Source organism: Ranitomeya variabilis, chromosome 2 (assembly GCF_051348905.1).
Source record: "Ranitomeya variabilis isolate aRanVar5 chromosome 2, aRanVar5.hap1, whole genome shotgun sequence".
Taxonomy (NCBI): domain Eukaryota; kingdom Metazoa; phylum Chordata; class Amphibia; order Anura; family Dendrobatidae; genus Ranitomeya; species Ranitomeya variabilis.
The window spans coordinates 108,034,474-108,046,559 of NC_135233.1; the positions used below are offsets into that span (position 1 = coordinate 108,034,474).

The 12,086-nt window shown below is 42.8% G+C and overlaps 1 protein-coding gene across 3 annotated transcripts in view; it reads left to right on the top strand.

Annotated features, from left to right (window-relative positions):
- Positions 1 to 12,086, top strand: part of RALGAPA2 (Ral GTPase activating protein catalytic subunit alpha 2) — a 331,873-nt gene that overhangs the window by 126,197 nt on the left and 193,590 nt on the right. For all 3 annotated transcript variants that reach the window (XM_077282789.1, XM_077282788.1, XM_077282790.1), the window contains one exon: positions 438 to 593. In XM_077282789.1, the coding sequence (XP_077138904.1) occupies positions 438 to 593 (156 nt within the window). The remainder of the gene's footprint in view (positions 1 to 437; positions 594 to 12,086) is intronic.

The window sequence follows — 12,086 nt, forward strand, 5'->3', positions numbered from 1 at the left end:
CCTTTTATGTCCAGGTATACCAAACAAGCAGAAGAGCCTGATTTTGCTGCCCTCATTCCCAGCAAGTTCAAACTGCTTTTGGTGCAAATACCAGTCTAATATGTTCAGGCACGGTCTTAATGCTTATGCTCCACTGGCATCCACTCTTCTGAGTGAGCAGCTACTCTATATCATTCTGCCAGCACTACAGGTGCTGGAACCCTTAGTTCCCAGCATGCATTGCACCTGCTGTAGTCCAAAGACTTGTTTTGTTCTGAAGTGAACGCTCATCTCTGTTATGCCTGCATGCAGACTGATAGGCAGGAGAGTAGGAGCAGAGAGGCAGAGGCCCATCCCCACTCCCTATCATCTATCTGTGCCTCACTAACCATTTACATTGGGGTAATTTACTGTAATCTCTCTATGGAAATAAAAAAAACAACTTGATTTCCAAACAGGCAACTACGCTGCCGAATGAGTACAAGGAGGGCAAACTGCAGGCGTACAAGCTGATCTGTGGCATGATGACAAGACGCCAAGATGTCCTACCCAACTCTGATGTTTTGGTTCATTTTTACCTTGTCCTGCATAATGGCCTCAATCATGAAGATCAGGTAAGTGTCGTAGGCATCATTTCACGCCGAGCCGCTGGCGTATTTTGATTTATTATTTGATTTCCAGGAGGAATTGAATTTCATTCAGGAATGCAAGTATTTATTAAAACAGACTTGTCAGAAGGACCAATATGTGGATGATTATCAAAGCAGTAACAGAAAATTCCTGGCTGATGAGCACTATTTTAGCACTAGCCCAAAGACTTTTTTTGAGCAGTATCTCCTGCCTACGTCGGCCATAATGATTTTCAGACCATAAGTGGTTTTTTGCATTTCCAAAGCTTGTCTTGGCCAATATCGAGAGAAATGTACAAGTCTTCAGACAGCCTAATGGTGCCCATACACCGAGTAAAGTCGGCCAAACCCAGCAATTTCAGCAGGACCCCGCTGACTCTCATATATGTATGGGGGCCTCCTCTCTAAAGTTGATGTTGGGGAAAGTAGGATCAGACCTTTTGGGTTGTAGCATGTCCGATCCTTTGTTCTTGGGGGGATGTAAGCCGCCATCAGTAGTGCCAGCGGCTTCCTCCCCTCCCCCCATTGAAGTTACATGCCCGCTAGGCCAATCTCCGTGTAAGGGGAAGTCAGGAGGACCACTAATGACGGGATATGGGCACGTTAAGCTTATGCCAGGCACAATATCACATGAAATCAAGCTTTTATTGTGACTACTAGTACACAAAGATCATTATAAAGATGGTATGGGGTTAACATGGCCACCATAGTGAACAGGTTAAATACGTGTTTTCCTACCAGAACATAATAAGCCTTTCACAACTAGTCACTCAAGTAGCACAGTGTCAAACTCCTTGTCTCCCAGTCATCTAACACGAAAAATACATGAAGGAGCCCTTTATTGCTAATGCAGGTCAGAATAACCTGTGCTTGTGATAATGTGGTCTCCTGTTCAGAGTCCAAGAGACAACAAGAAGTCTCAGCTTCCATGAGTAACGGTGCTCTTCTGCATACAGCGCCAGGGACTTGCTGGGCTCAGGAAGGCTTTACCTCGGTTTTCCTGCAGTACGGGGGCGTACAAAAGCTGTAAGGAAAACGTGCAATAGTTACGTTTAACCATTTTAATGACCAGACCTTTTAAAGGGTTTTCCCAAAATCGCAAATTATCACCCATCCATAGGATAGAGGTAAATTTGCTGTTTGCTGGGATCTAACGGGTGATACCATTTTCAGCCCCAAGAATGGGCGTCTGCAGAGCTCGGTTTTGAATGAAGTAAAAGTGCACATACTCTGCCTCCACTGCGTTCATTGTCCGACATTTCCTTAATTAGCGCAGCGCTGAAATCTGTTCTTCGACAATCTTAATGAGTAGAGCGGAGGCCGAGCATGCACACCTCAGAGGTCCTGCTGTGCCGAGCATGCACACCTCAGAGGTCCTGCTGTGCCGAGCATGCACACCTCAGAGGTCCTGCTGTGCCGAGCATGCACACCTCAGAGGTCCTGCTGTGCCAAGCATGCACACCTCAGAGGTCCTGCTGTGCCGAGCATGCACACCTCAGAGGTCCTGCTGTGCCGAGCATGCACACCTCAGAGGTCCTGCTGTGCCGCGCATGCACACCTCAGGGGTCCTGCTGTGCCGCGCATGCACACCTCAGGGGTCCTGCTGTGCCGCGCATGCACACCTAAAATACATAAAATGTTTATTCCTATAATTGACATTCATGGCATATCAATTGGATGCAAGTGTGAACAGTATCTAAATAGGATAGGATGGAGTTCTTGGGACCATGCATGATGTTACCCGCCAGAATGTATATTTTTTATTTTTTCCATCACTTGACCTGGATGGTTTTAGTTGATGCTGCTAAATCCGAGAAAAGGAAAACTTTCCAACAATCATTTTGTATTTATTAAGAATTTTAATCAGATGTTTATAAGGAAACGCACGCTTCCCACGTGTGGACGGGCCCAAAGGAGACACAGATTCTATGCGGACCCAAGAAAGGTGCGGCCTACATGCAGGCGGGCCCGAGGGATACACTGCCAACCTGCAGATGGGCCCCAGAGAGGCACAGCCCACAAATGGGGAGCCCGAAGGAGATACAGACTCCCGAGGGAGACGCTGCCCACATGCGGGCAGGTCCGAGGGAGGCGCGCACTGTGTTACCGAATACTTTGACCCTGAAGGCTAGCAAATGCCCATTTCTTTTGGGATAGAGCACTGATTCCCTTATAAACAGATTGCATTTGGGCTTTTTCCTGTGGCCTCACAAGCCCTGTGTGTCATTTTGTGAGCTTTTATTTTTGGATATGGCAATTTGAGTTAAGGCAGAGAAAAAATTCAGATGCAATGTAAGAGTAATTTTTGGACCAAAATCTAATAGCTGAAAAGATGCTAAGATTTTTTGATTTCGGCAGAATTCCTCGGATCCGTCACTTTCCATTACATGTAGAATGGTAAATGCGCAGCCCTACAATTTCAGCTTATGTTGCCAGCCGCTGTCATAATGATCACTTTTAACACAGAAACCAATATGCTGATTATTTTAAGAGCAGAGAAAATGTAATAGTCATGTCCGGATTTAATAGTGTGCTTTGGAAATGGGTGTATGAAGTGCAGGTATGCTTGCTGTGAAAAGTAATGCTCAGACGAATTGGGGAAAAGTGGGAAACATGCGATCTGCTCTGTTACTATAAGGGGTCTTCTGCTTCGTAGCCTTTTCCTTTACGGTTAGACAAACTTTTGGAGATTTTCCCTTACACATTAGATAAGAGGATAACTGCTCAAGGAGCGCCTCTCAGATTTTGTGGACAGACTATGTCACTAGAAATAAGTTTTACCACCAGTCATGTTTCATTCCCCTCAGACTCCTTTTAAAGAAGACCTGTTATTTCTCAAAAAATGTTGCGTTAAATACCTTTTTAAAAAAAATCACTGAACTCTCCTGATTCTGTCGCTCTTTTTCCATCTTGCACTGCATTTCTTCATTGTAGAGATATTCACATTTGTTGCTTTTTAATATGTGAAATCTCTGCTTGTAATGCAACTTTGAGTCCTCTCTGAAGGTGTGCGCCTTCACCCTTCCTTCCAATAACCGCTCAGCAGCTGATCTAGCATTCTCTGATACTGCAGAGCGGCCATTGAGAGCCCCTGGGAGGAGTAAAGGCCTGCACCCCAAGAGAAAACCATGAAGAAATTCCAAGTTGCACTACAAGCAGAGATTTCACATAGTGCTCTCCAAAAGCATTGCGTGTTAATATATTTATGCAATGGATAAAACACAAAATGGGGGAAAAAAGCGGCAGAATCAGGGGAGTGGACTTTTTTTTTTGCAAGGTATTTAATGCAATTATTTTTAAAAAGTGACAAGTTCTCTGTAAAGGGAACCCATCGTCTACAAAATATGCTATTTACGCTGATATTGCAGGTAAATTTAATTTGAAATTTTGTCCAGCACAGTAACTAAAAAAGTGACTACAGGGAGAAAATGAAGCTTTATTCTCCCTGCAGCTTTTTGCTCCCTATCATCAGGGCGGTGCAGGAGCCGTTACTATACCATGAGAGCACTGTAATCCCTCTCCAACACAGGGACAACCTGCCCTGCAGCATGTGTGTGCACAGCAAGCTATCGGTCACGGAGCAGGGGAGTGATCACAGTGCCGTAACTGATGGCTCCCTGAGATGGCTCACCACCCCAATACCTTTTATGAGGTCCTCCTTCATGTGACCTCTAGGCTGGATCCACACGTATGGCGGACGGAGTACAGACCGCCATGCCCAGTCAGGCTGTGGCTCTTCTAACCCGAACTTGACAACCTCATAGATGCTTCTGAGGCTGTCGAGTTCATGTCGGGAGACGTGTTGCTGGTCTATGAATCATGGATGTGTGAATGCAAAATGTTTTCTCATTTACAATCAGAAATGATTATCTTGGTGGCAATTATTGATTTTTGTACTATATAGATCTTATTAAAGAAGAAGTACTGTATGAATGAAATCTGAAGATCCGAAAAACTTTGCTAATGATCAGATGACTGGAGGATGCCACACGATGGCGCTGTTGGCTATGGTTTTCCTACCCAATTTTTTTTGGTTTTTTTAGACTTTGCTTGATTCAGGATGTTAATAAATAAAAGATAAAAACAATCATTTCATTGCATTGTACGGAGACCTACAGATGGTCCACAGAGATAAACATTCACTAATGAAGTACATTTCTAACCAGCTTTCTAATTGTTTTTTTGCCGTAATGTACAATTCCTTTCCTAGTACTGCAAGTCTTCTAGATGACATTGGCATGAATCACCAGCGTTCCTCGGGTCTCTAGAACGAGTGTCCTGACCTTTTTAATCTGAACTTTTATCGATGTTCTCAGGTCTCCATCCTGTGCCTGCTCACAATTAGGCAACAAAATGTTCAGGTGAAGATCAGAGTCCGGCCGCTGACGGCTGAAATATTGGGGCACTTTGCCGAGAGTAGGGTGTTAGCAGGTTCTAAACTATTCTGCTAACTTATCAGTTTAGACTTTCACTAGAAAGTATTGGACAGATGACCATTAAGATATGTTAAAGGAAAAGACAATTTTGGGCTCCTCTAACCGAAATAATGATCCTTGATCCAATATATAAAGAAGCGTTTTTTCTTCCACAACGCGTTTCCACACTGATCTGCCATGGAAGCTTGTTGTGGAATATGTATTCTTTGATGAAGGATTATCATTACGGTTAGTGCAGTCCCAAACCGTGAATTGTCTTTTCCTTCAATCACCCTGGTGGAGGTCATCCCTAACCCACGGGGCCCACACTCAGCAAAACGCTGTGGAATTTCAGTTCGTATGATGCAGGTAGAAATGTGCAGTGCGTTCCTGAACCAGCAAAGTGGATAATCTAATCTACACGCTATGTAATAAAAACGGAAATTGACATGCGATGTGAATATTAAATATGCAGCATGTCATTTTATGTTGTAGGTTTTTACGCAGGTTTTGTCCTTTGTAATGAATAGGGTAAAACGTGTGGCAAAATACACGACATCTCCACATGTAAGTCTATTGCCGATTTTTGTTTATTTGTGGCCTAAGCCATGCTGGATATGTTTCCACTCAGTGTACGGCCCATGTGGACTTACTGTGGCGTCCAAAGATATGTAAAGACTTGTGGATGACGGTGAGATTTGTAGACCTAGTCAGAAATATGGACTAAACATTGATGGTGTAAAATGAATCTGTCTCTGTAGAACCCTTGAGACAGACTAATGAGCTGGCCACATATGACCTTCCCTCCGTGAGACATTTCGGCCAGTCAGTGTTTCAAAGCTGGCAGCCAGGACTTAGTCTGGTCCCCAATTTCTACTTGCATGGCCATTAGTTCATTAGGTCCCGTAACATAATCTACAGGGTGGCTTTATGGCAAGTGTACGGCAAGTTCTCATCATAGATAGTTGTCACCGATGAGATGAAACCTTACCATCATTGAATATGTTAGGTATTTCAGCAATGCAATGCACACTTAGGCCCCAATATGTTAAGACAGGTGATTTTTCTCACCGGTCTTGATGAGTGGTTGTGGTGGAGTCAGATACTCCTGGTTCTTGAAGGAGCATCTCATCTTTGTTGTGTTCCTCTGTAGGGAGCACCACAGCTCGAGACGATTTAGACCAACTGTGGTGTCATAGCCCCGTCCCGCCCCAGCTCCGTCCATGTTGAAAACTCGAAAAGTGATTGCATTTTTGCGCAACTCCCAGTTGCGTTAATAATATTTTTCAAAGCAGTTTACGTCTGAATTCTGGCGAAATTGCCTTTATGAATTGGGACTTTAAAACTTTGCAGTCTACACATGAGCCAAATTTATCTCAGCGGTTTGTGCCGAATGAAGAATTTGTCGTATCTTAAGAAACCTTTGAATAACTTGGCACCACCTCTCGGCTCAGTTTGCTCCTATTAATGTGTGCACTTTTCCACAAAAGTTGCTCCCTCCTTTCCAAATCCGCAGCCTTTTTGAGTAAGGCAAAAACTGTGGTTTACAGCTATAATAGTAAATGAAGTAGCTGCTGTTGAGGAGCAATTACAGATTTGCCCCATTGTGTCTTCCGGAGTTGTGCCGATAGTGTCATGATGTGCAAGTGATGCAGCTCCACAGAGGTTACAGTGGAATCCTTCAAGAATCCACTTTGTAAAACCTTGAAAGACGACACTGGAAGAATGTCCTGTGAGCAGATGGTGATGGTCCCAGTAAAGAGCTATTAGGTTTTCGCCTGCATGTCATGAGTGTGCTTCAATATGGTGGAGGAGTAAGGTGATAGGCAACCCTTTCCTCATTTACATAGTGCGCTTTGTAGCGAAGAGGTTAGCGGGGGCATGTTTACTGCGACTGGGTCATTAGCAGCAGATGCTGCGGAATATCATTTCATGTGTTTGCCTGGATTTCTTTACAATTACCTTTTAATAAAACATTTTGAAGAGAACCTGTCACCAGTTAAAAATTGGACAGTTTTTTCAGATTTTGCTTTTTTTATACTCACTGCTCCCCTGACTATTAAGTTTACTGTTTTTTTAATGTTTTTTTAATTCACCATACAGTACCAAAGATTTGGGTCTTAAGTGCTATTTTTTTATGGTCTTTACCCATTGATAAAAACTATATAAATTAGCACTTAATAATAAGACCCATATCTGTGGAACCATATGGTGGGTTTAAAAAAATAAATAATATTACAATGGGGCGAATCATCAAGACGGGCGACACTCATGCTGGTCTTGATGGGGGTGAGCGTTGTGGAGCAGACGCTCCTGATTCATTAAGAGGCGAACACCTCTTAATGAATTGTGTGAGGGGCATAGTGGCGTGCGCCTCACCACAAATCCTGCTCAAGCCCCTGCTGGAGTAAGATTTGTGGCATAGCGAACCCCACTGCTCTTCATGAATTTGAGTGCTTGTCGACACGCCCCAGCTCCACCCAAAGTGGCCACTTTTGAGCTGCTGACAAGTGCTCTTTAAAAAGGAGTGTAAAACATAGGTTGCATAAAGCAAAAGGGTTTTTTTCTTTTGCTTTAAAGGGAACCTGTCAGCGGGATTGTGCACAGTAACCTACAGGCAATGTCAGGTCGGCGCCGTTAAACTGATTAATGTGATACCTAGGTGATTAAATCAGTCTTGTGGTTGTTGTTTTATCTTTATTTTCAGTTTTGAGTTAATGATATGTAAACTAGGGGCGGGTCAGTGAGGGATCAGTGACCTGTCAGCAGTCTGCATTATGAATACCTATTCAGAGCACCACATGAAGTCCCCCACAGGCCGCCCCCGTGCACGCCATATAATTAGCAAAAAGCTGAAAATAAAGATTAAACAACAACCACAAGGCGGATTTCATCAACCAAGGTATCACATTAATCAGTATAACGGCGCCGACCTGACACTGTCTGTAGGTTACTGTGCACAATCCTGCTGACAGGTTCCCTTTAAAATAATATAATTCGCCTCACAGATACCTGGCTGCTCATGGTCTCTGGCTTAGTTGTCCTGACAAGCAAAGCGCCCATGTTAAAGGGGGGAATTAGACTTCTTATCTTGTAAATCATTGTCTGCAAATGATCAGATTCCGAGTACGTGTATGGCTAGTGCGAAGTATCATAGAGTTGTCATTTCTTCATGGCTCCCCCTATCACAAATCCTCCACATATGCTATGGAGCAAGTGAAGAGCAGCTGTCCGAAGCTTTAAAGTCGTAAATCTGCGAAAGATTGAATTTTTACGTGAAATACTAGTAATACAAATCTTTACAAAAGGAAAGGTCCCCACTGCGAAAACATAGTATTATGATATTGCCACCCACTAAATCTGGTTACTTGGGTTCGAAACGCCGACCGCTCTGTGGCTGCAAGACTTCGTGTGAATCTACGCTGCTGTCTCCTTCAGTGGCCGTGTTTCTCAGTGTGTTTGTGCAGGTGTTATGTCTACGTTAAGTTTATGTGAAACACGTAAAAATCATATCCTTTATTAGAGCACTAGAAATAAAAAGAAACTCCAGTATAAAACCACACTGCAATGCTTGACACTTTGTGTCTGTGTGTTGAGAGTCCGATATAAAAGAGACTTTTATGTTTCAGCCTTATTTTAACTTTGTAAAAAAAAAAAAAAAAATATCACCTTCATCTGAATGAGACCTAAATTGTATGTTAGTGAAGCGTCTGACATATTCTTCAGACATGGCGTTCTTTCACTGTTGCCAACAGACAGAAGTGTCATCCTTATAGCCCTAAATGCCTCAGTGCTGTAAACTCCTTTTCCATCTATAAAGCTCCAATATTTGTCCGCTTTCATGTCGCCCCATTATGATCCTGTTCCATGTTTATTTATTTTATCTATTTATCCATCTCTTTGCAATTCTGTGCAATTCTATTATTTCCATGCTGTTGGCGAGATATTGGCACTTCTTATTATATCATTATTACATTCCCAATATAATTTTTCTAGGATTATATCCTATAGCTTCCAGGTAAAAAAACAAACAAAAAAAAACCTAAATACCAACAATTGTATTGACCGTCTTTTAATAAACATTCCTTCAAAGTAACAAATTGTACTTGGAATTTTGGAATCACAAAATGTAATTTCTTGAAATCATGATTAGTGTTGTTTAAGGGGATAGTATAAGAACCCCATTTGAATGAAGCATTGGTCGATCATACGCACATCCCCTTCATCCATCCCCATGCGCGTGCTCGACCACCGCCCCATGCGCGTGCTCGACCACCGCCCCATGCGCGTGCTCGACCACCGCCCCATGCGCGTGCGCGACCACCGCCCCATGCGCGTGCGCGACCACCGCCCCATGCGCGTGCGCGACCACCGCCCTTGCGCGTGCGCGACCACCGCCCCTTGCGCGTGCTCGACCACTGCCCCATTCCTTAGATTAATATGTTACACCCACGTTCTTCCCATAAGTAATCTTCTATGAATCTATAGTACAAGACTTTACTCGGTGATGTAGGAAATTATGGTCTGTAATAATTATCCACAAGTTGCCAATATTATGTCCTTTTCCCCTAAAGTAAAGATTCTATGAACCTGCGAGTCTTTTGTGTTGTTTGTAAAATACCTTTTCCATAATTCTAATTACAAAAGGAACAATCTGTGAAGCTTCTGAGAAACAGATTAAGGACGTATTTGGTTACACTGCAGTAATCATTTTTCCCCTTTGGCAAAAATGTCAAGTTAAAAATAGTCCCGTTGTTGCATATTTATTTTCCTTTGACCTTTCACTCTCCAGATTTTATTAGTATGCACACCTTTGATTATCTTGTGTGCGAACGCTGCGGATTTTAGAAGTCCGTGCAATAATTGCTGCGTTTTCTCCACGGAGGTCTCTTTACTCCTCACTGGTCTTCAATGGCATCTTACAGCTGTGACAGCAGAATGTACGGGGTTAACTCTGCTATCATCCACCCTGTTAATCATCTTAAGCTGGCACACCTAGGGTCCTTTTTTCGATTTCTGCCACGGCAGAATTTTCATTTTAGATTGGAAATGGTTCATAATGGCTGCAGTTTTTCCCCCTCCTCTTTAATACCTTTCCATAACAACACAAGCACTAAATTATAGCTGTGCAATTATGTAAACAATGGAAATGCTTGCAGAACGCACCCTTCCTTCTTCGTACCATTTCATTCCATGTAATTGCCGAAAGCTTTGGAGCCAATAATAAGCAAAATTATTTTACACATTTATCGCTCTAAAGGTCAATTATGAAAGTGCTGCAGAAACAAACGTCGCTCCAAATGAGTAAACCAATTTCTATTGCCGCCACCATATGTTTCCTCCTCATTGGCGGTGTTTTCCCAAGCGCTGTGTACATACAGTAGCATTCAATTAAGGTGATTCATTTACTAGGCAGTACGCCTGTCAGAGCAGTTTGTGTTTAAAGATCTGCACTTTGCTTTCTGGAAAGGAACACATCTGTTTGCGTGACGTGATTTCAGCCCAATGTGCGCCCCCCATCCTTTACGAGCCTGCTGATAAACGACTCATGTACTTAGTATTTAAATTCTTAGAGAACCATTAAAAGCTGTTTTCAATTCCGCGCAGTCTAATTGACCCTGGCTACCTGTAGAATGGGAATTTTATTTAGTTTTTTTATTTTTCGATCTACAATTCAGTTATTTAAGATTTGGTATGCATTAGAATATGTCTTTTGAGCTGAATTCATTCCTTCTAGATTGAAGCATAGCCCATTTAATACACTGTATGCAGAATTATTAGGCAAGTTGTATTTTAGAGGATTATTTTTATTATTGATCAACAACTATGTTCTCAATCAACCCAAAAGACTCATAAATATCAAAGCTTAATATTTTTGGAAGTTGGAGTGGGGTTTTTTAGATTTGGCTATCGTAGGAGGATATCTGTTTGTGCACGTAACTATTACTGTGCCGAATTATTAGGCAACTTAATAAAAAACAAATATATTCCCATCTCACTTGTTTAATTTCACCAGGTAAATCAATATCACTGCACAAAATTTAGAAATAAACATTTCTGACATGAAAAAACAAAACCCCAAATTATTGCCCAATATAGCCCCCTTTCTTTATGATGACACTCAACAGCCTTCCATCCATAGATTCTGTCAGTTGCTTGATCTGTTTACGACCAACATTGCGTGCAGCAGCCACCACAGCCTCCAGACACTGTTCCGAGAGGTGTGCTGTTTTCCCTCCCTGTAGATCTCACATTTTATGAGGGGCCACAGGTTCTCTATGGGAGTCAGGTCAGGAGAACAAGGCGGTCATGTCATTATTTTTTCTTCTTGAGACCTTTACTGGCCAGCCACACTGTGGAGTAGTTGGAGGCATGTGATGGAGCATTGTCCTGCATGAAAATCATGTTTTTCTTTAACGATACCGACTTCTTCCTGTACCACTGCTTGAAGAAGTTGTCTTCCAGACACTGGCAGTAGGTCTGGGAGTTGAGCTTCACTCCATCCTCAACCCGAAAAGGTCCCACAAGTTCATCTTTATGATACCAGCCCATATACCCCACCTCCACCTTGCTGGCATTTGAGTCAGAGTGGAGCTCTCTGCCCTTTACTGATCCAGCCTCTGGCCCATCCATCTGACCCATCAAGAGTCACTCTCATTTCATCAGTCCATAAAACCTTTGAAAAGTCAGTCTTAAGATATTTCTTTGCCCAGTCTTGACTTTTTATCTTATGTTTCTTGTTCATAGGTGGTCGTTTTTCAGCCTTTCTTACCTTGGCCATGTCCCTGAGTATCGCACACCTTGTGCTTTTTGTTACTGCATTAACGTTGCAGCTCTGAAATATGACAAAACAGGTGGCAAATGGCATCTTGGCAGCTTCACGCTTGATTTTCCTCAATTCATGGGCAGTTATTTTGCGCCTTTTTTGCCCAACACGCTTCTTGCGACCCTGTAGGCTATTGGCCATGAAACGCTTGATCGTTCGTTGATCACGCGTCAAAAGTTTGGCACTTTCAAGACTGCTGCATCCCTCTGCAAGACATCTCACAATTATGGATTTTTC